We start from the raw sequence: 27,722 nt of genomic DNA, 5'->3' as shown, positions 1-27,722 counted from the left end.
TAATGTGTCCCACAGAGCCTGCTCGTGTGGAAGTAGTGCTTCACCTCTGAGCCAAGCTAGATTGCTCTCAGCTGTGGCACACGAGTGATTAGGGGCAAACTGCCCCAATTTGCTGGGCCTAGAGTGACTCCTTCTCCAGTCCTGGAGAAAAGCCCTCCCTGGAACAAGGCATTTGAGTTGGCTTGTAACTCCTGATGGGTTTCCTGCCCTCAATTTTGCTCCCTCACCCACTGGTGGACAGGAGTAAGGGCAAAGTAAAACGTATTTAGACAAAAGAGGCATGCACCCTTTCCAAACAGAAGCAGGAAAATTATCTAATTCCATCCTGTAAAGAAGGGATGGGGAAAAAACAAAAACCAAGCACATTGGCATTTACCCCACTCTCTCACGTGATACTATATAATCTGTCATTAGATAATCAAAGTAGTTTTATTAAATTAAAATCAAAAGTTAAACATTCAGTGTGCCTGAGAAGGGAATACAGACCAACCTATTCTCCACACCAGACTGGAAGATATATTCACTAGATGTGTGAAATGGGAGACTTTGTCCCAAAGCATCAAGCCTGGAGCTAGTTTGGCTCCCTCTCACTCTGCTCTGCCCTTTGCTAGAGATCTGCCTCCTCCCTGCCCGCCTGCAAGCAGCATCCCTGCCTGCACAGCTCTTGTGCCATGCCCTTCCCAGAGCACCCTCTGATCATAGGAAAACCTGGTCAGTGCCAGGGCCGTGTTTCAAGCTGGTCAATTAGAGCATGTTGGGCCCCAAGATCTGGTAGCTGTAGTCAAGATACAGGGAGCGATGGCAACACATTTCCACACTGAAGGGATGCCAGAAGATGTTTCTGCTTGGACAAAGCCAGGTGGGGATAATGGCAACAGAGGATGGAGTCTGGATGCAGAAAGCCAGTCATGAGCCAACGCCACAGGGCAGGTTGGTCAGGCTGATGTATTTGTGGCTTTCCTGGCATTTATTTGAGCCTCCACTGCAGCAGGGAGAAGAGACAGTACCAGAGGACAGCAAGGGACAGCCCCTTGTTCTCTGCCCAGACCTGCTCTCTCCACTTCATTTGACTTTACCTCTGAAAGCTGCTGCACCCTTGTGCCATCTGTCCCCCAGCAGCAAGAAGGGAGCAGGTTCCAGTTGGCTGGCTGCAGAAGAGCCAGGGAATTGAGGGGAGGTGGCTGCACAGGCAAGAACTCAAACAAACTGGGAAATAGGTTGAAGACAGGATTTGGTAAATCCAGCAGGTCTTGATTGGACTGTGATCCTAATTTTCTTGGCTCCAGCATGATTTGCATTGTGGGCTGTAAATGCTGCTCCCTGCCTTCCCCAAAGACAGACAGGAAGAGGAGTACAGCTGTGATGACCTGCAGGCAGTGCACAATGAGACAGGCCTTTACCCAGCAGTGGGTGAGGCTGGGGCTGAGAGAGAAGGCTGGATGAAAGCAGTGGTGACCTGCAGCAGGTGGGAGACTGAGATCAATTATTGGCCAAAATGATTTCCTGCAAAGGTCTCAGAAGGCCTGTGGCTTTGTTTATGGGCTCGTAGCACTTTGGGTTTTATTGGAGGAGGCAGTGCAATTGAAGCACTGGTTTCAGGAGATCAGCCTCTGTCAGGGGAATCACAGCTTGGAGCTCTGCTGGCTGAGGTAGGACATCCACTCCTTGAGTGGGGGGTTCCCCACAGCCACCAGCTTTTTCAGAAAGGCACTGGGCCGTAGCCCAGGCACATCAGGGTGGGCCTCGGAGTATTTCTGCAGTTTGGCCAGCACGCGGGGGAGCCCCACGGTGGAGGCGTAGAACATGGGGCCACCCCTGTGCTTCGGCCACCCGTAGCCATTGATGTAAATGACATCCAGGTGCTCTGGGCCTGATGCTATTCCCTCAGCCAGGATGGCAAACCCCTCATTGATGAGGGAAAACAAACACCGCTCCAGGATTTCCTCCTGGTCTATGAAGCGGGTCTGGATGCCATGGTTGTCTCTGTACTGGGACAGGAAGTTGTGGAGCCATGGGTCTGGCGTGGCTGTCCTGCCCCCGACCCTCTCGTACAGGTACCAGCCCCTGGCGGTTTTCTGGCCGAAGCGGCCCTGCTCACACAGCAGGTCTGGCAGGGGGCTGTAGCGCTGGCCGTGCCGCTGCCGGGCCGGCGTGCCCGCGGGGAGGGATGGCCCAGTCAGGCCCTGGTCCTTCCGGGACCTCCAGCCCACGTCCAGCCCAGCCAGGTCAGACATTCGGAAGGGGCCTATCTTAAACCCAAAATCTTCAAGAACCTGATCTACTGTTTCTGGTCTGCTTCCTTCCTCTAAAAGGAAAACTGCTTGTTGGACGTACGGAAACATCATGCGATTCCCAACAAACCCAAAACAATTCCCAACCACCACTCCCACTTTTTTCAGGGCTTTGGCCAGCTGCATAGCAGTGGCAATGGCGGTGGGGGACGTGTGGCGGCCGTAGATGATTTCCAGCAGCCTCATCACGTGGGCAGGGGAGAAGAAGTGGGTGCCAATGACCTGCTGTGGGCGGTTTGTGGCAGAAGCTATTTCATCGATGTTCAGGGCTGATGTGTTTGTACACAGCAAAGCTCCTGGCTTGCAGATCTTTGACAGCTTGTGGAATATTTCCTTCTTCAGTGCCATGTTCTCAAACACAGCCTCTATGACTAGGTCTACATCATGCAACACATCAAAGTCCACAGTGAACTGGAGACGTGCAGGGTTATGGAAATCCAGGGTCTGGGCACCCCCCTCCATTTTCATAGCCTCACGTTCCAAAAGGAGCATGACAGCTTTTCTTCCCTTGTTGAGATTCTCCAGATCCTGCTCCAGGGCTACCAAAGGTATGTTGGCCTTAACCAGAGAAGTCACAATGCCTCGGCCCATTGTTCCCAGCCCTAGGGATAAAAGCAAGATAGAATCAAAGATTATGAATAGCAAATTAATCTCTTGAAAGTAGCATTTCCTTTGTATCTCCAGGATAAAACGTAGAAGCCTCTTGAAAACAAGTAGTGCACACATAGAAAACAGATATTGAAGACTTGGAAAAAGGAAGGTGAATCTGCTCTTTCAGTGAACCTAAATGTTTGAAAAGAGGTAGCACAAAGGCAAGTTACCCTCACAAGCTTACAAAATGCCAGTGGGATTCACCTAGTGTGCACAGACCATGTGATTAATGTCTTATCTCTGCAAAGTTTTACACCTATGGAAAGCAGGATCATTGAGGAGTGAGAACCTGGGGATCAAAGAGAGAAGCTCTGAGTTACATCTGCCACCCTCTTATGACCTTCTGCAGGCAGGTTCAAAGCAAGATTTCACCCTGAGGGTATCAGTGCCTCACTGTTCCTGTGAGATGGTCTGTTATGGGCACTGAGCAGATACACCCCCCCAGAGATTTTGACACTGGCAAAGTTGGTTTCTCCCTCATCCTTCCAAGCTTCCTCTTTGTCTCCCTCCTTTTCTCCCTCTGCGCTTCATTGCGTGATCTTTGAAGCAAAAAAAACCTCAGCTGCTATTTCTGTAAAGACCTGGCTGCTGATCTGCTCTAAACTTTGTCTCTAAGGCCTCCTGTGTCTCTCAGTGCCTGGTCAAACGGGATGGAACCAATGCAGTGCTCTTAATCTAGATTTCAACATCTTCTCTCTCCTTTTAAATCATGCTGCCACATCAGTAGCCTTTTGCCTGCTGTTCACTTTCTGTCAGGTATCTCTGCCCACCAGGAACTCTTCAAGCCCTCCAACACAGGCCATTCCTGACTTCTGGAGATTCTCAAAGTCAGTCTTCCTTGTCCAGCCACACAGTTAAAGCTCTTGCCCAGAACTCCTGTAACTGAGAATCCATTCACACTGTAATTTTTTCCTCCAAGGTCTGTAAATGTGCTACCCCCAGCTCCTACCCCCAGGAATACCAGTGTAGAGATCACTGGCTTGATCCCTTGCACCAGCTCTGTCCTCTATGACATTAAATGAAGCTGCACTTTCCTGTGACACATGACCCACACCACTGATCCTGCTCTCCCATGGTGGAGGCTTTTCCAACTAAATTAATACAAATTAGTGAGGGAAGGTCAGCACAATTTTACCAGCTTTGATAGTGCGAAGCCTCTGAATGGGAGGATTATTAATATCCTAAATATAGCAGCAACCAGACAAAGTATAGGTTTGTTATAATTCTGTAAAAATGATTTTTTTAATCTCAGGTTTACAAATGAAAGTCAGCTAAACAAATAAACAGAAACAAGGGGATTAAAAATTTTGTCTAAATCAGCTTTGTAAAAAAGAGCTGAAATGATGTCATCACTTAAACAAGTTCCAGCAACCAAGGTCAGACAAGGTAGGATGTTTTTCCTGCATGCTACACACTCTTGGTTTAGTTCTGCCCACCTTAAGCTTGTGAGCACACAAGACATTTCAAACATTCCCTGCTTAGCCACCAGAAGATGTTTTTTACTGGCATCACTACCTGGCAGCCTGCTTACAAACCATCATTACACTCCCAAGCAAATGCTGAAGTTCCTTTCAAGAAAATTAGATTTGCTATTTCATAATCAAGTTCTACTGCAAACTAATTTGAAAATAAATCTAGAATAACATGAATCAACTCTTAGTAATTCAGTGTCTATGGTTTGCTGGCTGAAAAAACCTGAATGTGAGTAGCTCCTCCCACTGTGCTCAGTCTCCAGAGCCTTTGATGCAGGAACAGGTAGAATTAGGGACAGGTTTTCCCTGGCTTTGGTGAGCCACACAAAGTGCTTTCTTCCTGCAGAGCAGGAGGGTAGCTCACCCCCTAACCCAGCCCCATCTGTCAGGCTCTCTTTAGCCATCGAGTTGAAGTGTTTGCAGTCCCACATGGCTCCTTCCTGAAGTCTCTTCCTTCCCACTGGGGAGGCCTGGGGTTTCTCTCTAGAATTTCCAAGTTCTCCACACATCCTGGGTCTTATGCACTTCTGATCCTCCCAGCTTCAGTCTCATGACTGAAATCTTAGTGGTTCTCTTGCCATATGAGCTTTTCCTAATTTTCCACACTGCTCTTTCCTAAATCAAGACCTCTTTTGTGAGCAGATGTTCCTCAAGCTTCTTTCCCAGGGAAGCTCTGCAGTGGTGGCAGGTGATTCCCCTGGTTGCTTCCATCATGAGTACTCCATGTAGGTTTTAGCCATCCCATGAGAGACAGGCACACGTGCTTGTAGTACTATACTTTCTGGGCCACAGTAACAGGCTTATAGATAAGATATGAGCTTGCCAAGCTTGTTTCTGACCTAGAAAAGCTGTCTCTCAACTTCCTACAGAACTCTGCAATGGCCTGTATGAAATGATGTTTAATGAAGCTGGCAGAGAGAGTAATGAAAGCCCCAAGGGGTTTGTTACATTAGAGCTTGCACAGCATGATTCCCCTGGAAATATTTCCTAAAATTGGGCTATAAAACTAAGGAGAGTTTTGGCTATCTAGCAGAAAAAGAGGCATTTCTGAGGATTCCTCTTTTGCAATTCAGAAAGCCAAGTGATTTTGGGGAAGAATATGTTAGAGCAGAAAAAATGGCAAGGGATCATTAGGCCTTACATGTGTTGAAGCCTGTGGAAGAAAGAAGAAGGGAGATGTCTCATGCTCAGCTCAGATCACACAGACTGAAACATGGTGAGGAACTGCTCCAGAATTTCTGCTGTATGCTGCATTTTCTTACTCAATAGTGTTCTCTCTTCCTCCAAACCCTATATTCTCCTCTTCCATGCAGGGGACTAGTTTCATGTCCAAGGCACATCTTTCCAGAAAAGACTGAAATCTGCTTTAGGAGCAAGAATAGTTCCCAGCCATCCTGCTCCTGGTCTTTTATTGTGAAATGAAGCTTTGACATATAATTAAAACTACACTTGTACATATGTAATTTCAGGCCAAATACGGGTATAACAAATCCATTTTCTGGGCAAGCTGAGTGAATAATGATGGTTAATTATTGATCTGTCACGTGAGGTACTTAGAATACAAAAAATCATACAAAATTAATTGAAGGACTTTAAAATACAAATTTCAAAACAAAAGCACTTGAAATATGTACAAGGCAGATCATGTACAGTCACACACTACAGAAATACCTATCTGTGGAAAACACTCTGAACTACAATGAATATTTGGACATTAAAATGCCTGGCAATTGAAATAATTCTTTATAGATTGCTAAAATATGCAAGGACTGTTCCAGTTTTCCTGATAAAAACAACAATAAGCAATTGGCAGTAATGGGCTGCTGTAGACTGGGGCTGCTGCTTTCTCTGTTTCAGGGTAGCAGTTTCAAGCAGAAATAATGTGATACTACAGACAAGCAGGGGGCTCTGGGAGATGCAGCTGCAAGGGACAGAGAGAAAAGAACCTTCTTTCTGGGTGGTGAGGAACCAGAGAAATGAAAAGAGGTTGGAACCAAGAGTTCAGAAGCAAAGGAAAGTCAACATGAAAAAGTCAACACGATCTCCTCAATTGCTTCTCACCATGCAGCAATAAGAGATGGAAGCAGCAAGATAATGCAACATGGTTTTAGTGTGTGAAACAGCACAGCACTGTCTGTGGGAAAGTGGGGTCTGCATGATTTCTGAGGAGCCGAAATTGAAGCAGCATCTTTCTCTGACTGACCTCCTCTCTGCAGTGAAAATAGAGAGACCCTGGGTCACCTAGGGTAGACTCAATACGCGCATGGATGAGCAGCACTATTTTAAAAGGTGTCAGTCCCTCAAAAATCATCCCTCAGATTTTTATTTCTGGTGCTGCAGGGATGTACTTCAGATCAAAAACATGAAGTTACAAAACACTGTAGAGCATTGTACTGGCTGGAAAATTACTTTTTGTTTCAGTAACCTGAAAGAAAGAATACAATTGTGTTGGCATGTTCTCTGCCTGTCTCTAATGGACTTACAATTTCACTTATAGCAAAAAGCAAAATAGGAGGGAAACCCTCCAGAGGAAGGAGAAAAAGCACAAGATGCAGAAAGAAGGGCCAAAAAGCAGTGACACTTTGGTGTGGGATTCAGGGTTAAATGGAGGTGATCAAAAACCTCCAAGATAAGTTATGTCACATGAAATGAAGTACGACATGAACAAGAGTGTAAGCAAAGCAGGCTGTACTGGTGGGATACAGGGGCTGTGTAATGGGAGCAGTGATTCAGCAAGGGCTGGAGCCTGGGTGAGTGTCAAGGCCCTGAGTGCACTGATAGGATTTAATGTCCCTGACCAGCCACACCTGGACCTTCCACCCACCTATACTGCCCATTGCCTCTGAGCCCCATTTAAGCTCAGACCTGGGCTTATACTTTCTTAAGGTTTCTTGGAGTAGCTGTGCTGACTTACTGTGGCTGTGGTCACTGTTGATCCAGACCTCAGCCTGATGTCCCACCTTTACTGTGGACCTGCATCATCCTGGGAACTTTGCTTGATCACCTGTACTCCCAGTAGCTCCTGGCACCATGTCTGGTCCTGCCCTGCCTGCCTTGCCCAGGTACTGTATATTTTGATGCAGCAGTAGGTTGTGCTGCCATCCAGAGGGAGAAAGGGGTGGGCAGGATCTTCTGGAATGGGGAAGTGTAAAGTTCTGTGTGTGGGGAGGAATGGTGCATAGTGGGGCTGGCTGCTGGAAAGCAGCTCCCCAGAAAAGGCTCTGGAAGTGCTGGTGGACACCAGGTTGACTCTGAGCAGCAATATGGCCTTGTGGCAGAGCAGATCAATGGTATGTGGAGCTATGCCAGCAGGTTCTTGCTGGAAGCTTGAGGGAGGTGATCCTGCCCCTCTGTGTGGCACTGATAAGAACATAGCTGGAGTGCTGGGCCCACTGCTGGGCTCCCCAGCACAAGAGTGATTGGAGTGAGTTCAGTGAAGGGCAAATAAGATAATGAAGGGACTGGAGTATGTCTCATGAGGAAGGGCTCAGGGACCTGTGACTTCAGCACAGAGGCTTGAGGGCTCTCACCCGTGTATATAAACACCTGAGAGAAAGGTACCTGGTAAAGGAGATGCAGCCAGGCTCAAATGGCCCCTGGTGATAAAACCAGAGGTCATGGGCACAAGCTGAAACATGGGAGTTCCAGCTGAACAAAAGGAAACAACTTTTCTTAGTGTGGGGCTGACTCAGCACTGGCACAGGTTGCCCAGGGAAGTTGTGGAGTCTTCATCCTTGGAGGTGTTCAAGAGCTGTCTGGACATGGTCCTGAGCAAGTGGCTCTAGGTGACCCCATGTGAGGAGATGTTAGACAAGATGATATTCAGAGGTGCCTTCCTGCCTCAAGGATTCTGTGGTTCTATTCCCTGTTCTTGTCATTGGCTCCCCATCCCTGGGGTGCAGCTGCTCCCTGCCAGCAGATAATTAACTGGATGTGTTAATGTGGCTAATGCCAACGTTGCCTGTTAGCCTGGGCATGCTCAGCAGGAGCAAGGAAGAAACACTTTGGTACCTGGCTATGGTGTAATTACTCCTGGAATGCTGCTCCCACTTTGGTTATGCACATTTTATGAAGTGTTGAAAAATTTGTGGAAGTTCAGGGTAAATCACATAACCAGAGTGTGACAGATTGTGCTTTGCAGCAGAAGTATCAAAGCACTTAGTTTATTTCTTCTGCAGAAGGAGGAGTTAACTTGATTGTCTGTAATCAGCTATGAAAAACACTGAAACCTGGAGGTATGGTTGGGGCAGTTTCAGACCATAATTCAGAAATCTGTCCAGAGATGAGCTGCAAATACTTAATCCAATGGAAGAGACATGCAGCCCAGCCAATTCTGCTTGGAAATAAAGTATAGATGATGTTTCTACTAGAAACTTTCAAACAGAGGTTGCATTTGTCCTCAGAATTCCCTCTAGCTCAGTTACAGCCCCAAAATAGGCAGCTCAGCTCTAACAGCCCTTCTGGCTAAACTGTCACTGTGATTAGGTCTTTGCAAGTGTGTTGTTCTGGCATGGTTTAGCAGCACAGAGCAGAGAATGTCCCTCCTGGTCACCTGGTCATTCCCCCAAACTCCAACACAGGCCCTCCTGTCAAAGCATACACTGCAGAACTGTGTGGCACTGACAAATGTGTGTGTCCAAACTTCTGTGCTCTTCAAGTCATAGAACAAATCTGCTAATAATTAATGCTTCTTCACCTGAATGTTTTAACAGCCACAGATCCTTCTCACACGGTTTGTGGACTAATGTTTAAAAACCCATTTCTATTAAAAATATGGCATGGCAGCTAATGAAGAGAAAAGAACTTCCAAAAAATTCTCTATGGCCTAAAATGAGTTGTCAGACAGCTCAAGAGCCCTGAGAAGCACCCAGAAAAAAGGTGGTGTTGATCTGGTGAGATTTCCTTGAAACAGAATGGATGTTTTCCAAGTGCTCCATTACTTGTCTAACCATTTTTGAGTGCTACTATCAACAGCTAGAGCTAAAAGATTTTTTTTTTTAATCTCAGCAGTGCATTGAAGGCTTTATTTAAATTGCTCTTATAAAAAATTAATGAAGGCATTATCTTGCTGGGCTACAAAATGGCAGGAGTGGATCCCAGTGAGATGAAATCTTCTTAAAATACAGCTGTCAAAACATTTTTGTATTAATATATCCTGAGTGACTCTGTGCACATGCACTTGCAGTACAGAACTAGACCAGGAGGAGGAGAATTTCCTACAGACCTGCTTCTAGCATAAAACAAAAACGGGTCTTAGTGTTTAAAAGGGAGCAGACTGCTTATGGTCGACACACGAAGCTGTAGGGGGATAGAATATAAGAAAATAAAGATAGTGTAGAAAGTAATCTTATTCCTAAGGAGTTGCAGGTGGGTCAATTATCAAGAATTAGGAACAGGCCTGACTTTAACAGGCCACAGCTGTAAGCAATGAGAAGAAGAGTGCTATAAAAGAGTGGGGTGGCTGGTTGAGGAGGGAACTGGAGTCAGATGGCTGCTTTGTGAAGAAGAAAGGGTCAGTGCTCTGAGGAGCTGCCCAGGAGAAACACCAAGAAGGTATCAAACCTTTGTGGTATGGAGACATTAGTATGGAACCCCTGCCATAAGATGACAACACAAAGCTGTCTCTGAAGTGAGAGAAAGCAATTCTTCCAAAGCAAGAGGAGACTTCAGGTGCTAATCTAGTGGCATGTGAGTTGCCATCTGAGTTTCGAGCTTCCCCACGCAGTGACAACTTCCCCGATGGGTGTGGAGTGTGTGATGGGTGTGAGTGACGGCTGGGCCCTCCCATGCAGCTGCTGTCTGCGCTGGGTGCCCCACCGCGGCGGCTCGCTGTCCTTACCTATGACGGCGGCCCTGCGCACGGGCTGCGGGGCAGCGCTGCTCCAGCAGGCTCCGCCGGGGGTGGCCCAGCGGCGCACGGCTCTCTCGGCGAAGAAGGCGTACTGCAGCGCCTGGGCCTGCCCCGAGCTCAGCAGCACCTGGAACAGCTCCCGCTCCCGCCGCACCCCCGCGGCGAACGGGCTCTCGGCGGCGGCTCGCACGGCCTGGAAGCACAGCTCCGGAGCCAGGCACCCCCGCGCCTGCCGCTTCACCTTCACAAGAGCCTCCTCCAGAAACGCTTCCATGTTGGGCAGTCTGGGGACTTGCTTAAGGCTGAGCCTGCGGGGTCCCAGGGGCTGACCTGGGGGAAAGAAATGGAGTTACAGAACAAAGCATCCACATCTTTTCAGATGCAGTCTTTCCAGACCCTTTTCAGATGCAGTCTGCCTCCTCTTCTCCAATCCCTGCATTGGGGCTTGCATGGCACAGTGAGCTGGGTCGAGAACTAAAGCTTCTGACATTTCTCCTTATTTCTGCTTGCTCTGACAATTACAATTTTTCAAGTCCCTTCTCAGACTTCAAAAAAAGTAAGACTTTATTTTCAAATAAGTAATTCTCTCCTTCCTTTTCTCAGCTTCAGAGTGCCCTGACTTTCCAGTTCTTTACCTCTACAGTCCTAGCTGCAACTTTCATATGGATCTTTCTATAGGCTTCAGTAATGAAGATTTCCTCCAGTATTGTTTAGTATTCAGGACCCAATTGACACTACCCAGAGGCATTCAGCCAGAGGCCTGACCCAGACATTGTCAAGAGAGTGGAAAACACACCCTGACTTCTTCCCTGACTGAAGGAGCCCCTCAAGTCACTTTGGACTAGCCAAAAGATCTCACTCAGGATGACTTTGGCAGCAAATGGGAGAGTTCATGTTTGTGTCAGCAAGTGATGAATCAAGCAGCCACACAAATATGTGAAGTTTATTACAGACAGAGGTTGCCATGGTGATACCTAGAAAGGATTTTAATTGGGAGAACATAGTTATGGTTCAGATGCCAAAATTCTGTCTTCTTTGTAAGTACTGAGCTGGCCATACTCAGGTGTTCCTCTGCTCTAAAGGCAGCTTGCTCAGTAAAGACCAGGGAGGAACAAGTTCAGCAGTTTGGGAGGTATCCCCTTGATACTGCAACATTGTCACAAAGACCCTGCTGTCACCACAGCCATAGCCAGATCATTAACTGCAGCATGGCACTGCATGGATTGCTAGTGCTGCTCCCAGAAACAGCCAGGACTGCCACCAAAGTCAGGTGGTGTGCTGAGACCCTTATGCTGAAGCTCTCTGGGGACAGTGTCTCATTGCTCTGGCCTCTTAGATAAGCTCTGCCATGGGAGCACACTTCCTTCCAAGGCAGCATATTGCATCTGGCTCCCCTTTCTTGTCCTGCTGTCTGAGCTAGGGAAGTGCCAGTGCACCAGCAGAATACTCAGGGAATCCTACAGGGGATACTGAAGAGCAGGAATGATGGCAGCACTGCAGGCATGGCTGCCTGAGATACATGTCCTGACTCTAGCTCTTCCTCAAAGACTGAGCAATGCTTAGGAGAAATTGAAATACAAGTTTCCAGGATGAGTTAATACACTGATTTCTTGTAATATAGGTCTTCAGAGCTCAGGTTTTTAATTAAGCCTCTTAGTGAGCACAAAAAGATGAACACTCACTGTGTAAGTAGCTTCCCTTGCAATCAGAGTTCATAAAAATGTTTTCACATTGACAGTGGATATAATTTGTATCAGCCAGTATTGCAGGATTTAGTCAGAATAATGTTCCTTTATTTTGGAATAATTTTTTCCCTTAAGTTTTTAACCCAGAAATGCTCTTTATGTGCAGTTCTTTATTTAGGACTTAAATAGTGGGTTATATTCCATCACAAGAGGAAAGCTCAGGCTTGTCCCGGAAAGCTGATCTGATGGCTGGAAGATTGGGCAGATCAAGGAACTTCATATGACATCCAGTGAAAAGGGCTGGTAAAAAAAGAATACCACTGGAAGCCTTTAAGCTTGGTCTTCAGACAGCAAATAATACTGTAAGCACAAATAGTGATGAGGGACAGGAGACGGTTCTCAGACTAAAAAAACCAAAAAAACTTCAGGATCTTGTAGTAAAACTCTTATTTTAGCTGCAAACTGAATAGGTTTTCTACAGCACCTCTGTGCAGTATCTTAGCTTCTGCAATGCTAATAAAAATAAAGGACATGTTTATGATGAGGGAAGAATTATCAGAATCCAAGTCTGGCAATAAGAGATCAGTGTGGGACACCTGCAGCTTGATTTCTAAAAGCAAAGCAGCAGGAAGATGATGAACAGTGCCAGACATCAGTGCTGCAGGAAAACATCATCCACACACAGGAGCTAACACAGACTCCTGTTTGTTTTCCAGGTTTGTAGTCCAGGGGGCACAAAGGGCAGATCAAATCTATAGAATTTCTATCAGCCAATGCACCACATATGCAGGCAGTATCAAATTTCGTGTTATTTAAAATAAATATTAATTAAATAAAATAATTTAAAATAAATATTAATTAATAAAATAATATTAAATATTATCCTAGAGTTGTAAACCCTTGGGACACTGAGATGGCACATGCAAGAGACAGGGCCAGCCTAATGTTTGTCCTCATGCAGGGAACTGCTTGTGAATTTTTGAGGAATAAAGCTGAGCCCTGCCTCTGCCCCTCAGGCTGCCAGACACAATTCCAGGCCATGTCAGACCTTTTGCAAACTCTGTTTGTGTCCAAGGGACACTTGGCTAGGCTCTGTCTAAGGAAGCTGTCAGCCAGAACCTTGAGCCCTGGGGAGAGGTTAAAATATCTTGATATTGTGCATCTTGGCAGAGATGGCTCATGGAAAGGCCTTGCAGCTCTAAAGGAAAGCTTTTCCTCCACTCTCCATTTGAAGGATGCAATTACCCACAGCAGCATCTGTTCCACCCCTAGCTTTGATGAGCCTCAGAAGGAACAACTGCTTCCTCTGCAGCAACTCCCAGTAGCTTACAGGCAGAAACTCATCACTTTTCCCCACAGATTAATACCTGGGGAACTTGAGCTACTCCAAATTGCTCTGGTTTTCCTTGCCTCTTTGGTGCAAGACATTGGTACTGCTCTGCTCTGAGGTCAATCAGCAGATGGGGTCAGAAAAACAAGGGGTGTATGTGGAGAGTTTCAAAGTCTGCTGTGTAGAGGCCAGGAGCCAATTTCTCCTCCAGCTGAGGAAGACCAGAGCAGGCCAACAAGAAATGGGCAGAGATGTAAGCTGCTGCATGTCACCAGCAGTTCCAGCCATTTGTCAATTTTGTGATGCCATCAGCTGGGAAAAGCCTGAAATGCAGCTTTGGATTACTGCAGTGATTGTCAAGCACATCTAATGAAAGGACATTCTCCTTGTCCCTAAGGATTTAGCTCCTGTCTATTCCTTTTAAAAAATGCCTTCAGAAGTGAAGATACTTTCTTTAGCCTGCAGAAGCCAGTTTGCCTGAGAGGTCAGGGAATTATTCTTGGTTCCTATCTGCAATACATAAATACTGGTTTTCAATGAAAAATCTGACTTGGAATCAGTAATTGCCTCTGTGTATTCCTACACCCACTTACTGTTTCAGAGCATCTTTTGAAGGTGCTCTTCATTAGGAACAACCCATAAAAATGTATGGATGACAATGCTCTCCCAATGTGCCATAAAAGTAGCTCTGTTAGCTGTGTATCACAACAGTAATCAAGGACCCCTGATACAGTAAGGCAGTTATTTGAGACTGATCTCTTGCCATGAGATACTGCAGCTCTGGTGCTGAAAAAGCTTGAGAAGAAAATTATTTCTGAATTGATTCTTTGAGAGTTATCTTGCAGTACAGCCTTCCCAGGAATAGAAATTCCAGTGGTGACAAAACCAGTTATTTAGCCAGACTGCTCTGTAAGAAGTCAGCAGTTGGAGCTTCATGTTTTAAAAAAATCTCATCAGAAACAAAATGCTGCCTGCCACACAAAGCCAGTGGAGTTTTGTGATGGCATTTTTTTGGTCCGTTCTCTTTGGTTTTATTAAGATTATCTGAGAAGCATTCACTAAAAACAGAACTCTATGTGAACAAACTCCAGACCAGCTATCCAAGACTGTCATCTCTTCTGCAGCCCTGTTAGTGCTTGATGGAGAAAAATGAAAGTGCTGCCTTGCCTTTGTAGGACAGGAAATTTATTAACTTTAGGCAAAGTCCAAACAAGGAATGACTCAAAAGAAACGTACAGGCCCTGGGTGCACCAATCTTTCAAATTATTAGATAACCTGAGGGTAAATGGTGCATCAAAACTTGTCATGGTCTTCTGCGGGGTCTAATGAGAAATTTTTCAAGCAGGAAAGAAATAGATTAGCTGGCTCACCAGTGTTTTCACTGTTAAAATGTGTACTTTAAATGCCAGTAAAGCTGTTGGAAAGAGTCTGAAAGCATTTTTAAAGTTCTGTGGGAGTTGATATATAGTGTGATGTGCAACACCGTCAATGACATTACTCATTTTTGCTGGGAGAACTCAAACCAGCAATAAACAGAGTGAAAGTCTAATAATGAGTAAGACTGGACAGGCTACCTGCTGGACCTTCAGCCAGGATCCTTGTATGCTTATACAGCTCAAAAAACAAAACCAAACCCACATTGGTAGCTACAATCTCCAAAGAAGATGAAGCTAAAGAACAGGATTTTGCCAGTATTGGTAGTGGACATGAGCTCCAGAGAGCAAGTTACCCTGAGAAATAGTGTGGTCAATGCTACCTTCCTGAGGGTCTCCTGGAAGGCCAAGCTGGCTTTCACAGCTGTCAGCCACTGCACAATGTCTGCCATGGAAGAAACAAGCATGCAAATATCTAAACTTCAACTGATTGCACATATCATTTGTTGAAATCTGGAATTTTCAGGTTTGCCAGTTCCAGCAATGTATCCATTACTCATTTCGTGACACACTGCTGCTGCTGTCATCAGTACTGGCATAGATCTTGTGCAAAGCATCATTCAGAGCCCAGAGGGTACATCACAGGGAGCACTGTTTGTTGGGTTAATTTGCCTAGAAGAGTGGTAATATTTCACTGCTCTCCCAACAGATGGAGAAACAGAATTCTCATTCAAAACAGACAAACTCAGCGAACCAAAGTACCTTTGTTTTTCTTAGAAGCAGCAGTGAAGTATATCACCTATCTCTTGCTAAAGAATTATATTTAGTCTGATGACATAAAGCAAAGAAAAAAGAGGACTGCTTATGTCATTGATTCTGCACTAGAAAATGAAGCCCTAACATACTGTGGGATGAATACAGTGAGAAGGATGGGCATCCGCTACAGAAAACCCAGCCAAAGGATACCTTGGTGCCTGTCTGGTACATCTCAAGGTGTGGGAGATACACAAGACACTGATATTTAAGAACAGTCAATTCTTTGAATTACCTTAAAATATGGTGCACTGTCATCTAGGACAAAGCTTAGGCTGCCTCAGCTTCTAGCACAGAGAAGGGGCCTTGTGTGTTGTGAAGAGAACTGGAGGAGCAAAACCAACATCCCAACTTGGACAGCATTGCCTGTACAGGCCATGTGATCAAAGCAGGAAGGGTTTTTTGCTTTCCTGCATTCAGCTCATTGTGACAGAGCCCCAGATGAAATCCAGTGGTCAGGTTCCAAAGGTACAAGGTCAGCAGTGGAAAAATGCCCTGTTTTCTCTAAAGGCAATGCTCCTCATGCTGCAGGAGGAATGTTCCTCTTTGTGAGATAACTCCAGCAAATTTGATTCTGTTATTTCTAAGATGGGGAAAAAAAAAAATCTCTCCCCATTCCTCCCATTTGCACAGGCCATTTTTTTACATGGCACCCAAAGGATTAGGGACAGAGTCACATACAGACCATGGATCATTAAACTGAGCACAGGATGTGCCAGCCCCTCCACTACAGGGAGAAAGTTATTTTTGCTCAGCCATTATGGATGGTGCAACCAGAATGCGTGCAATGCCAGCTGGGATCCAGAACTATAGATGGATAGAGCACTTACCCCCCAAAACCTGGGGAGTGCAGCATCCCAGAGGAGCATCTGAGTTTGGAAATACAATTAAAAAGCAGGAGGACTTGATATAGATCTGTTCTCTCAATCTCAGTTGAATTTCTGTAGCTTTCCAGCATCTGAATTTTTTCACTTCAGACAACAGGAAACAAATTCTGCAATTAATTCTCTCTTATATGGATGCCAAAACTCAAGAATAGAGCATATAAATTAGAACAAACTGGTGGGCTTTTTTCTGACTCTTTTCAGCCCTGAAACATCACCAATTATTTCCTGGTGCTGCTACAATTTGTTCCTCACCAATCACTTTGTTTGCCAAACGGATTGCTGCTTCAATGGTGTTTTCTTCCACAATTTCATCAACCAAGCCCAGCTTCAGTGCTTCAGTTGCTGGAATGTGTTTTCCTGCCATAAAAAGAGAAATAAGGTGACTGCAGTGGAGCCTGATGGGCAATTTTGTTCTTTTCCATCTGATCAAATGACTTGTGCAGCTGGTAATTAGCCCCTCATGGGTGGAAGTAAGTAGAATTACAACCCAAGAAGCTACACAGGTAAAAGATTCCTGGTTTTTAGACCAAGCTGGTATGACTCAATGACATGCTCTTCTATATAGACACAGCAGTTACCTGTAGTGATCATATCCAGAGCAGCTGGTACTCCAATCAGTCTGGGGAGTCGCTGAGTGCCTTCAGCACCTGGAAGTAACCCTATGGTGACCTCTGGCAAACCCATCGAGCCTAAAATGCAGTAAAATGAAACAAAAAGCTGATCAGAAAGAGTGGTAATTGCAAACTGAGCAAAATAGAGGAAAAACAAGCAGATGTGAGTGACATTGCTCCTCTAGGAAGCTTCAGAATTTCTATGTAGAAACCTCATCCTTGCTTTTTGCTACATAAAATATTTAAGAAAAAAAACCCACTTGACCATTTGAAGGATTCCTGTACAAATGCACAAGGAAAACATGACCTTTCTGAGGATTTGTGTGCTAGTACAGCACTGGGGGACAGCTGTAGGGCCAACAGCATTCCCTAGACTGACACATCTGTCAATTATGTTTCAAGTAGTTACCAACTGGTGGAGGGCATGCTGGCTTAACTTTCATCTCCCTCCTCTAATTCTTGCAAGTTTAGCAAAGAATTGGAAGGAAACTTAAAAAACATCTTGTTTCACTACCTGCCATGGGTAGGGACACCTTCCACCACACCAGATTGCTCAGAGCTCCATCTAACCTGGCTTTGAACACCACTGAACTCTTCCCTAATCTTCCTTCAAATGTCTCTTGGTGCCTTTCATATCTGATAGAGTCATGGCAGATAAGCCAGGGGCAGCAGGAAGTGTATGGAGGTCTTCTCTTAAAAAAATATCTAGATTTTGTTGCCTTAAAAAATAGTTTGCACATTTTCTATTGAGCTTTTAAGAGATTTTGAATTACTTTAAGACCACTACTTATAGTTCCAGTAGTCATGGCATTTCATGATGTGGTTTAGTGGGCATGGTGGTAATGGGTCAAAGGTTGGACTTAGTGATCTTGGAGGTCTTTTCCAGCCTTAATGATTCTGTGTGATTCCATGGCCCTCACCTTAGGTGGCACAGAGGATGATGTGGAGTATCTCTTTATGCTGTTACAGCAACCCACACTGCCACAGAGAAAGTGACTCACTGCAGAAGTGAGGGGATGGCCCTGTCAGTGAGGAGTTTGTACAAGGAGACAGGCACTGCTCAGGGTGGTTCAGCATTCCTGAACCTTGAAGGAGGGGATTGAAGGAAAAAAACCAGATCATTCCTGAGGACTCTTCAAGCTGTCTCTTGGTCCAAGTGCTCCTTGGGGACCCAGAGCTCATGAGGAATCTAACCCTAAATGCTCCATGCTAGCTGAGTTTCAACTGCCTATAGAAAGTAGGCCATGAGCAGAAAGAAGTGCAAAATTCACAAGGCTAGGGAAAAAAAAATAAATAGAGAAAGTCACGCTGCATGAGTCAGTAAGATACAGCTGTCTGCAACAGAATATAGATAATGAGACCTAGGGCAAATTAACATTTGGTTACTGGAGTTCTAGGCAGCCATCTTATCCTACTAGTTACTTTATATTTAGAAATGACTTGAAATTAGTGTGTTAGTAAGGCTTAGGAAAGATGTCAAGGGTGGTGGTGTAGGTGAAGAATGTCTGAGCACACAGACTTGTATCCTATAGCTGTAAAGCCACTCTCCTGTGGGCAGAGGGTCCCTGGAAAGGCACCCTGTCCCTCTGCTCGTGCCATCTGTAGCTGGCTCCCGCTGCCTCCAGCAGCCCCTCTGGCCCCCAAAGAACATTGCCCTGTGCAGGCTGCGCTACCTTCACGTGTGCAATGCGGTAGTGACAGCCCAGCGCCACCTCCAGGCCTCCTCCCAAAGCGACGCCTTCGATGGCCGCCACCACCGGCTTTTCGCTGCTATCGATGAGAGACACGATGGGGCCCAGGGCACCTCCAAATCTCTTCGGAGAGGAAAATCCTCGGATGTCAGCTCCTGGGGGAGCACCAAAAGATTAGCAGGAATTAGTAGGCGAGGCGGTGACTGGAAGAATCCTTCCCTCTGTGCCAGCTGCTCACAGATGCACAAGCCCTTGCAGAACGTGCTGCTGGCAGGGGAGGGGTTAACAGGAATCACCCCCTTTTGGGACCAGCTTCAAGGAACCCTGGAACTTTGATCCTGTTCACAGAGCTCAGAGGAAGGCGGAGTACAAAAATACAGAGTAACTGTAAAGATCATGTCGTCAGTGCAGAAATTTGCAAACATTCTTGGTGTGATATTGAGCCTGGAATAGTTTAGTTACTATGAACAAGCAATATAGAACTCCTCAGAAATTCCCTAGCTTTTCAGGCTGCTTCTACTGGAGATCTGTCATTCACCACTGCCCCACTCTAGGGTACGTTCCATATACTAGACCAGTAAATGGTCCAGAGATTTTACATAAACTAAGCTATGGACACTGAGGAAACACCAGGATGTTATGGAGTTGAGCAGCTGTCCCTCATTTCAGAATGAACAGACCAGTTTACTTCTGGCCTATTTCAAGATCCAGCTTGTTATGTGCTCCATGTCAATTGTGGTACAGCAAAATAGACAAAGCACCCTCTCTTGCGGTCATTTCCAGCCAAATCAGGACTTTTGTCAGCAGTGTGATGAAGCAGAGAATCTTCAGATATGATGGGTGGAGAGTGTTTCATCTTTTGCTCAGCCTGTGTTTGATGTCTTACCTGCACTGAATTTCCCATTTTCACCACAAATCATAACAGCTTTCACTGAGGGATCTGCATCTGCTTTCTTCAGCCCATCCTCTAAAGCCTGGAGAACTGGCAGACTGAAATAGAATAGAGATTCAGTGAGTAGCCATGAAATACATCCCCTTCCAAGAGGTCTGTGTTGAGAACACTGAGCAGCCCAGTGAAAATGAGCACCATGTCCAACAGGCAGTCCCCATGCCTGGCTGCTGTCACAGGTGAATCCTGTCCTTAGTCTCCTCTTACTCCAAGGGCAAACACCCAAACCCAACAGGCTGACTGCTGACCTGTCAGTCACTGCCTGGAGGACTCATCTTCAGGCTATGACACTGCTGTTTCCACAACAAGCAGCACAGGGAAATGTTCTTTTGAAGATGTCTTTATGAATTAAACATTCAGATTTTCAAGAAAACAGTTTAGCATAATTTAGAAGTAATTAATGCTAAACCACTGACAATCTAAGAACTTTTTGAAAGGAGCTCTAGGGATAAAAAAGTTATTTTTCAAACACCTGACACAGGCTCTGCTGATATTAATAATGCTTTCATCTTGCGAAGAACTGCACACAGGTCTGGACTTAAACTGGTGTGGGATCCTGTCAAAGGGAATTTGGGCATGAAACACCACAGAGAACATGTCTAGACTCATCTGAAAAGGTAGTTCTGCAGGCACCAACAGTAAACGTGGCCAGCAAAGAATTAATGAAGAATTTCAAAATGGATCTGTAGAAGCATAAACAGTGATTTTTCAAATGTGATATTTAAAAAGTCTGACCCAACTGAATGTCCACTTTGCATTTGCCTCTTTAAAGCTAATTCAGGTGTTTGTATGGATGGACTTAGAGAACCTAGTCTGTTTTAGAAGGTGGTAACAATAGCAGGCAAAAATAGAAGCATTAGGACTTTAGTAATAGAAATATTAATACAAATTTAATGTATATATAATTTGGATAATAAAATGTACTTATACACACATAGTGATATCATTTGTGAGAGACTATTCTGGCTAGAGATGCCTCTGATACAGAAAATCTGAGCCACAAGCAGCTGGAGGAATAGCCAAGAAATATCATCCACACTTGCCCAGTCCTTTTTAAAATCAGCTTTTCTTCCTAGACCTTCTCCAAACCCTGGGCCCAGCTCCACATGTGAGCTTGGTGCTGAGGAAAAGGGAGCAGAGCTCTGCTGATGCCCAGTGGAGAGGAGCAGTGTTAATTACACAGAGCTAATCAAAAGGCCGGAGGCATAGTCAGCTTGTGCATGTTGCTCTATGTGTTAGAGGGCATTTCATCTAAAAAAGAAGCTTGTGGTGAAGTAGATGAAAACCACATCATTGTACTCTTGTGTGCAGACATTTTTCCAGAGCAATGCTTGCAGAATTCATGTGGGAATCCATAGTCTGCAAAGGGAAACCTGAAGGCCCAAGGAGCTCCCTGTAAGCCAACTGTGTAAAGGAATCCCAGCCAAGCTCTGCATATTCCTCCTTCAAAATCAAAAAAATTCAAGACAAACCATTGGCCAAGTCTAACAATCAGGGCTCTTGGCTGAGGAGGGCTGTCTAGGAGGGTCTCTAGGACCATCTGCTGCCTGTATAAGGCTGTGCTACACAGAAGGGTCAGTGGGAGCTCTGAGACCTGACAGCCAGAGACTGGGAGAAGTGTTATTTTTGGAGAGAGAACAGCCAGTTATGTACCAATTACCCAATCTAGACATCAAAGACAGCTCTGAAGTCTGATGTTAGTAATGGTTCTGAAGGCTGAAACTTAAAATGAGAATAATTTGGCCATGCCAAAGTAAAACTGAGGTGAGTCAGTAAAGGTTTCTCCACTGCATATAGGTCCACATAGTAGAATATGAAAACCTTTCCAAATTTGATACACTAAATGTGTTTTTAATATGTTAAAAAATCGTGGTTTATGTCCCTCCCCTTGGCATATCTGTGGTTGCTGCTATTTGAGGGGCACCCACAGGCTGCCCCCAGTGCTTGCTGCTCTTTGAGTTCTGTTTGTGCATCAGTGAAGAGCCAGGCCACAGCCATACCAAAATCACCCAGGGGCTGGGAGATTGCAGGGAAAGCCATTAGGAAATGTCATTACACTCTACAAACCATGGGGCAAAGAGGGAGAAAAAATATGTTCCATGATCCAAACAAATGTGAAGTTACTAATTTGCAACTATTATAGAGACAAATGGCACAACTCCATCAGGAGCAGACAAGAAGCAATCAGTATTTCTGTGTCTGTTCCAGGCAGATGCAAAATGCCCAGCTAGAAGGGTTGTCTGCAGCAAATGGGAAGGTTCAGGGTTCTATGGAGGAAATCAGTTCCAAGCCCTCAGCACTTAAAACAACATACAACAACGAAAATAAAATAAAAACTGGTCATCAAGGCAGCCACAAAATCACAATTTGATCCTTGTCTCACCTTAATTAACCCAACTGGACTGTTCATGGCAGTGAATAATTTAAATTGGTGCTTGCAAAAATATCTCCTATTTTTCCATATAACTTCTTCCCAATTGGAATTTTTGTGGGGTAAAAAGGAAGAAAAATCAGACTTTTTGCAGTTTCATGTTTTTCTAAGATGGAGTGATAAGTTTGCCTTGGATATGTCACAGTCCAACAGACAGACTGCACTGCTTTGTCACTCTCATGTTATAACTGGCAGTAAAAGATGTAATTTTCAATTAAAACATCATAGTAAAATATGTGACAGTAGAATTATAAAAGTACTCAGGAGAATCCCAGCTTCAAACTGCTAGAGCATTAAAGAAACAAAAAGTCACTGTAATTTTCATAAGTATTTCATTACTCTGACACTGTCATTCATTTAGCAATAACAATGCAAAAATTCCCTCCATGCTTTCCAAGGCTGTATCCCATGCCATGCAGTCATTTCCACCATGAGTACAATTTTGACTGCAGGAAAAGTGATTCTGCCAAGGTGATTCAGTGTCTCAGGAACTCAAAACAGGTGCTATTAAAGAGTAGGTGCACACCAGAGCAAGAAAATATTTTTGGAGATATCCATACCAGGTTGTTTTAATTTATGGAACTCATTGTAGTGACTGTGAGGTGCTGGATTTGTAACAGAGTTTTACTATTTACCTTAATTATCTCACATTTTAGCTGGAGTTTGTGAATGTGAATTTCTTTCTTAAAAAAAAAAAAAGTAATATAAGGGAACACTGAAAATTTACTTAGTCACATTTAGAGAAGTAAGACTCAAGTCCCACAGTGGAAAATGTTGTTTATGGGAAACATGCAGGTCTGGTCCTTTTCCTCTGTATTTTTTTCAGCTTCTAATAGACTTTAAAAACCTGCAAATCCCAAACCTGAACAACAAAATCCAGGCTCTCTCATTGTCACAAGCTCCTTTTCCTTTGGATAGCTTCCTGCAGTGTTTTTCTTTGAACTAACTCCTGGGTATTACATAATCCCCTACTTGAAGTTGAGGACTTGTGTGCTGGAGTTACCTGCTCTGCTTTCCTTTGCTTCAGTGCCAGATCCAGTTGTGTAGTAGCTACTGTCACACACTGTTGTGTGACAAGTTGCTAATACAGCTTGAACAGTTCTGTTAAAGTTTTCTGCTCTTTCTGAATGTAAATTAAGGCCAGAGCCAGAATGGCATCTTTTGGGTGGAATTTTAGAATTGTTGTTTTAGGGAGCAGATCCTAATTAATCTCAGAATGTTCTCTCTGTATCTCATCCTGATGAGGTGCTGATCCATGGGTAATCATGCTCTCCCCTCATTGCTGCCTGTCTGAAGCTGCAGCTTCTCTCATCTCCTTTACACTTTCTGATTTTTAAGGTGATCAGGCTCAGAAGGACAACCCTGGCAGCCAGGGAGAGCCTTTCCCAATCAAACCTGTTATGCTGTCACACTTCATAGAATCCCACACATAAGCTGCCCTATTGCATGGCCTCCCCTATCCTCCCTGGAGCTTTTCTGTCCTTGTCAGCTCAAATGTTGAAATACTCCTTAAAGTCCTTCTAATTCCCAGTGCCAGCAGCCTGCCTCTGCTGAGGAGGGGTAGTCAGTCCTTCCTTTGCCATTCTTGTCTTTCCGTTCCCCCAAACCCCCAGTTCTTTGCATATCTAAATCCCTTCTCTCAATGTCATGGTCTTGTAGATTCAGATCTCTGAACACTAAACTTCTGCAAGCCAGGAAAAAACCCTCCAAACAAATCAAATTTGGCAGATGCCACCTCTGCTGGTGGAGTGATTAGCTTAAAGGGGAGTCTGTGTGGGAACCGAGTTTGCTGCCAGACTCTCAAGTCAGCACACATTTCTCAGGAAAGCACTGCCCCAAGGTACCAGCAGAGGATGATGTCAAACAGAAAGCAAATTCCTGCCCACCAGTGGCTTCTGAAGTGCTAATGGCCTGTGTGATGGCCCAGGAGGGGGGAAATGGATAATGGGGAGAGGTAGGGGAGGCTGGAGCACAGTAGCAAAACCTCACTGGCCTTAAAAAGCGTTTGTGCCTGCAGTGAAATGAAATTTACAGGATTGCTCCTGTCTGTAACTTTCACTGCCTCCTGGGACCTGTGCAGTCAAACATTTCCAGCAACACTAACAAACCTGCTCCCTGTGGTCCAGTACAGAAATGTGCAGGAGCAGGAGGAGCAGCCAGGGATCAGAGTGTGCTCTACCTTTGCTAGCTGCAGTCACATCTCAGCTAACACCCACCTGATGGCACGGGTGCGAGAATTATGGATCTCTTTTAAAAACAGTTATTGCCCTGGCGTGCCCCAGAGACCACAGACATGTCTCAGGTTGTAGCTTAATGGATCTGAAGTCTGCCAGGATCTTTCTTCTTCCCTGTGGGGCCGAGGGACAGGACCACAAGCACACAATCTGTCTCCCTTGGTGTATCAGAACTGCACCTTGCTGTGAGGCACTGCAGGGCCAGGAGCAAAGGGCAGTAAAGGCAGACATCTGTCCTGAATAAGCTGTTGCACTGTTGCTGTTCAAAGGCAGAGGTGACTTTGGGTTTTCTCCAGGACTTCTCAAAAGGGAGGAGTTAAAGCTCCTTAAGCACTGTCTGTTACTGCTGAAGGTTGGACTCACTGATTTTAAAGGTCTTTTCAACCTCAGAGATTCTATGATTCTTTAGGTCTGTATTTTGTATTTTTCACGGTAAGGACTGAAAGTTTATAGTGAGCACAGCCTGGAAGTTTTCTTAGACTGGTCTTGGGCACAGGAGGTCCAAAGGATACCATACAGTTCTGGGAGTCTTACAGGTCTGGTTCATCTAAACTCATCAAGTCAGTCCAAGTTTCTCCTGGCAATCACCTGAGCACTTGAAAATGTTTTTATTGCACTTCTAAACAACTCGCAACAGAAGAGTGAGCAGTGCCAGCTACAATGTAGCTTTTCTACAGAAGAGTATCAGCTTTTATCTCCTTTTCATGCTCTTCCTTGTCTCTATGAGCTTCTTTTTATCAAACTTTCTCATTTGCAAATCAAGCACAACTGCAGTGGGGTTATTTTTGGCTTGTGAATACAGGCTGAATAGACGCTGTTGGTCACTGAATGGTCACTGTTATGAACAACTACAGCTGCTTAGAAAGGGTTTATGTGCTACTCAGAGCTAAAGGAACTAAACCCCACAACTAATGTAAAGCTAAAAGCACATAAGTCCTTTTCAAGACACATGAAAACCTAAATTTCAGAGGCTCCTACAGATTGGTGTTTGACTTTTTTTTCACTGTCTCGTGTTTCAGATTGCACAGGACCCGTTTTGACTAAGATCAGTATTTAGAGGTCAATTCCTTAATCGTTTTTAAAGGCCAAATGAACTGTTTTCTCATAGCTCTGGCTGAGTTTAATCCTGCTGCCCGCTCTGCTTGCTGAACCACGCCTGATATCCACAGAGGCCTTTGCCCTCCCCCTTGTGCACACTTGGACAGCGCAGGGATTCGCCAGGCAAGCACCGAGCAGTGTGGGGCAGGTGATCTGTAATCAGACCAGGAAATCTGAGCATTGACTCGTACCAAGCAGTGCCGAAGGCACTCCTGGCTGAGCTAACGCTGCTGTGCTATGTCTTGATATTTACAGACTGGAAGGTGATGAGAAATAGGCAAAGTTTTTAAACACCCTCCGGGGGGGATGGCGGGAAGTACGGTTTGCTGAGCCTGGCCCCTCTCCTGTGAAACTCCCCAACTAGAAATTGTAAGAAAGAGCAGAAGTTATGGCAAAGTTCAGCATGATGTTTGCAAAGCGAGATCCAAGCTACCTCTGAAGGAGCCGCCGGGGCTCTGCGAGCACTGAGCGGCGTAGAAGTCGCGGCCGAGGCTGTCAGGGACCGCCCGCTCCGGGACTGGAGGGAGCCTCAGCCGGGCTCGGGGAGAGGGAACTCGGTGAGAAGGAAGAACTCGGAGAATCCCCCACCCGCTCGCAAGAGGGGCCCAGCCCCGCGCTCCCCGAGGGCTGCCGGCGGTACCTGAGCGCGTTCACCGGCGGGTTGCGGAGCCGGATGACGGCCACGGCCGAGCCCCTCGCGTACTGCGCCATGCCGAGCGCTCCGCCGGGTCCCCGTGTCCCAGGGCCAGCCCCCGCCGCGCCCCGCCCCGCCCTCAGCGCCCGGTCACCCCGGGGCTGGCCCCGGCCTGCAGAGAGCGCCTCGGCTGGGGGGCAAAATGCGGAATGTGGACGATTTTCTTAAGAAAGGGTGTTCATTAATGTTTGATCTTCGCAAGTTTCAAGCCTAATCAACTAGAAAGGAGATTTAATCTGTGGAACAGCAGCTTACAAGCTCTAAGTGATGCCCAGGCATTAGAAAGAGAAATTCTTTTTGTGGTAGAATTGCCTTGCTAAGGGCTAGGGCTCCACGTTTCAGTGATCTCGGTCCTAGGGAAGGCTGACAGTGCTTGGAAGGATGTGTGTGATGTGCCACTGAGAGTGGGCACACAGAATGCAGAACTTAGAGGCCACAAGGACGTTTGGCAGGACCCCAAAAATAAGGAACAAACTGATAAAGGCAACCCAGCAACTCTGCTGAAATCAGCCCCAGCTGGGTAAAAGGTGATTCTGGCAGGGGCGGGTCATGACCAGTGACTCACAGACCACTGACCCAAAAGAAGGTAAATACTGGGCTAATTAGCATGAGAAATAAGAGAATCATTAATCAGTAGAAGGTAGACCTCTAAATAAGAGAATGAGAATCATTAATCAGTAGAAGATAGACCACTAAATAAGAGAATGCTATAACTTGCAGCCAATGAACATCAATACCTTCATTTGCTAAAATGTATAAATAGTGAAAAGTTTTGATAGTTGCGCTGGCTTTGTGGATTTGTCACCCAGCCTCCTTTCTGTGCAGAAATGTAAATAAATCAAATACCTTGACTCACTGTTGGATTGGCATCTTGAACACTGGGTGAAAGAACCTATTCTGGACAACACTGGGATTTAATGTGTGCCCCCAGTCAAGCTCTGTCCCTCTGGTCCTCTCAGGCATCAATTCACACCAGCCCCTCAGCTCAGTGCAATAATGCCACTGTAAAAAGAGCTGAGAGGTAGGGGGGGAAACATAGTTTCTAATGTTACAACGTGTATCTGTTGCTGTAAAATGTTATTTAAGGGACAGAGAAGATTCTTATCTATACATTGTTATATTCTTATTTATATCTCTATAATCTCCCCTTTTTGTCTCTTGGCCTTTAAAAGTCAGTCCCTGGGCAGAATGGCTACAGCTCTTTCCCTGGTCTGGAATAGGCGTACACAATTTTAGAAATTGATTTACCTGTACAGAAAGGTCCTTCACTAAAAGCAACCTTTATTGCTGCTTTTATATAACCTTTATTGTTACAGCTGTTGTGGTGGATCACTACAGCTCTTCTGGCATTTATTATATAATGTTACAACCCCCCCCAAACTAGTGATAATACTCTGCATTTGCTTGTAAACAGCATCTTCTGGGAGTTTATAAAAATAGTGTAAATTATGCCTTGGAGGGCTAGCTGGTCTGTTGAATTTTTATTAACCAGAATGAAAGCAAAGATCACTCTAAATTGTACTTTGTGTTTATAATTTACAGGTCTGATCTACTTGTGCTTTAATAATACAACTGCTGTAGTTGTGATAAACAGCCCTAATTCAAGCCCAAATAAACACAGAAGAAAGCAGTGCTTGGGAAAAGAGAGCTCATAGAAAAAA

At 45.3% G+C, this 27,722-nt stretch overlaps 1 protein-coding gene across 1 annotated transcript; it reads right to left on the bottom strand.

Moving 5' to 3' along the window:
• Positions 1-418: 418 nt before the first annotated feature.
• EHHADH (enoyl-CoA hydratase and 3-hydroxyacyl CoA dehydrogenase) lies at positions 419-26,078 on the bottom strand. Its single transcript, XM_054515922.1, has 8 exons — positions 26,008-26,078; positions 19,542-19,645; positions 18,638-18,810; positions 17,225-17,243; positions 16,932-17,042; positions 16,606-16,710; positions 10,254-10,595; positions 419-2,893 (listed from the first exon to the last, which is right to left on the bottom strand). Exons 1-8 carry the CDS (start codon positions 26,076-26,078, stop codon positions 1,623-1,625), a joined length of 2,196 nt encoding a protein of 731 aa, XP_054371897.1. The 3' UTR covers positions 419-1,622.
• Positions 26,079-27,722: the final 1,644 nt, after the last annotated feature.

Source organism: Molothrus ater, chromosome 10 (assembly GCF_012460135.2).
Source record: "Molothrus ater isolate BHLD 08-10-18 breed brown headed cowbird chromosome 10, BPBGC_Mater_1.1, whole genome shotgun sequence".
Taxonomy (NCBI): Eukaryota; Metazoa; Chordata; class Aves; order Passeriformes; family Icteridae; genus Molothrus; species Molothrus ater.
The sequence above is the reverse complement of the archived record's forward strand: the minus strand, read 5'-3'. Positions and strand labels throughout refer to the sequence as shown.

Excerpts from the sequence above, each read along its gene's own strand:
- EHHADH (XM_054515922.1), bottom strand. The coding sequence starts at position 26,078 with ATGGCGCAGTACGCGAGGGGCTCGGCCGTGGCCGTCATCCGGCTCCGC. Across the intron at positions 19,646-26,007 it reads CCGCCGGTGAACGCGCTCAG|TCTGCCAGTTCTCCAGGCTT; the intron begins GTACCGCCGGCA and ends ATTCTATTTCAG. Across the intron at positions 18,811-19,541 it reads AAATGGGAAATTCAGTGCAG|GAGCTGACATCCGAGGATTT; the intron begins GTAAGACATCAA and ends GTGCTCCCCCAG.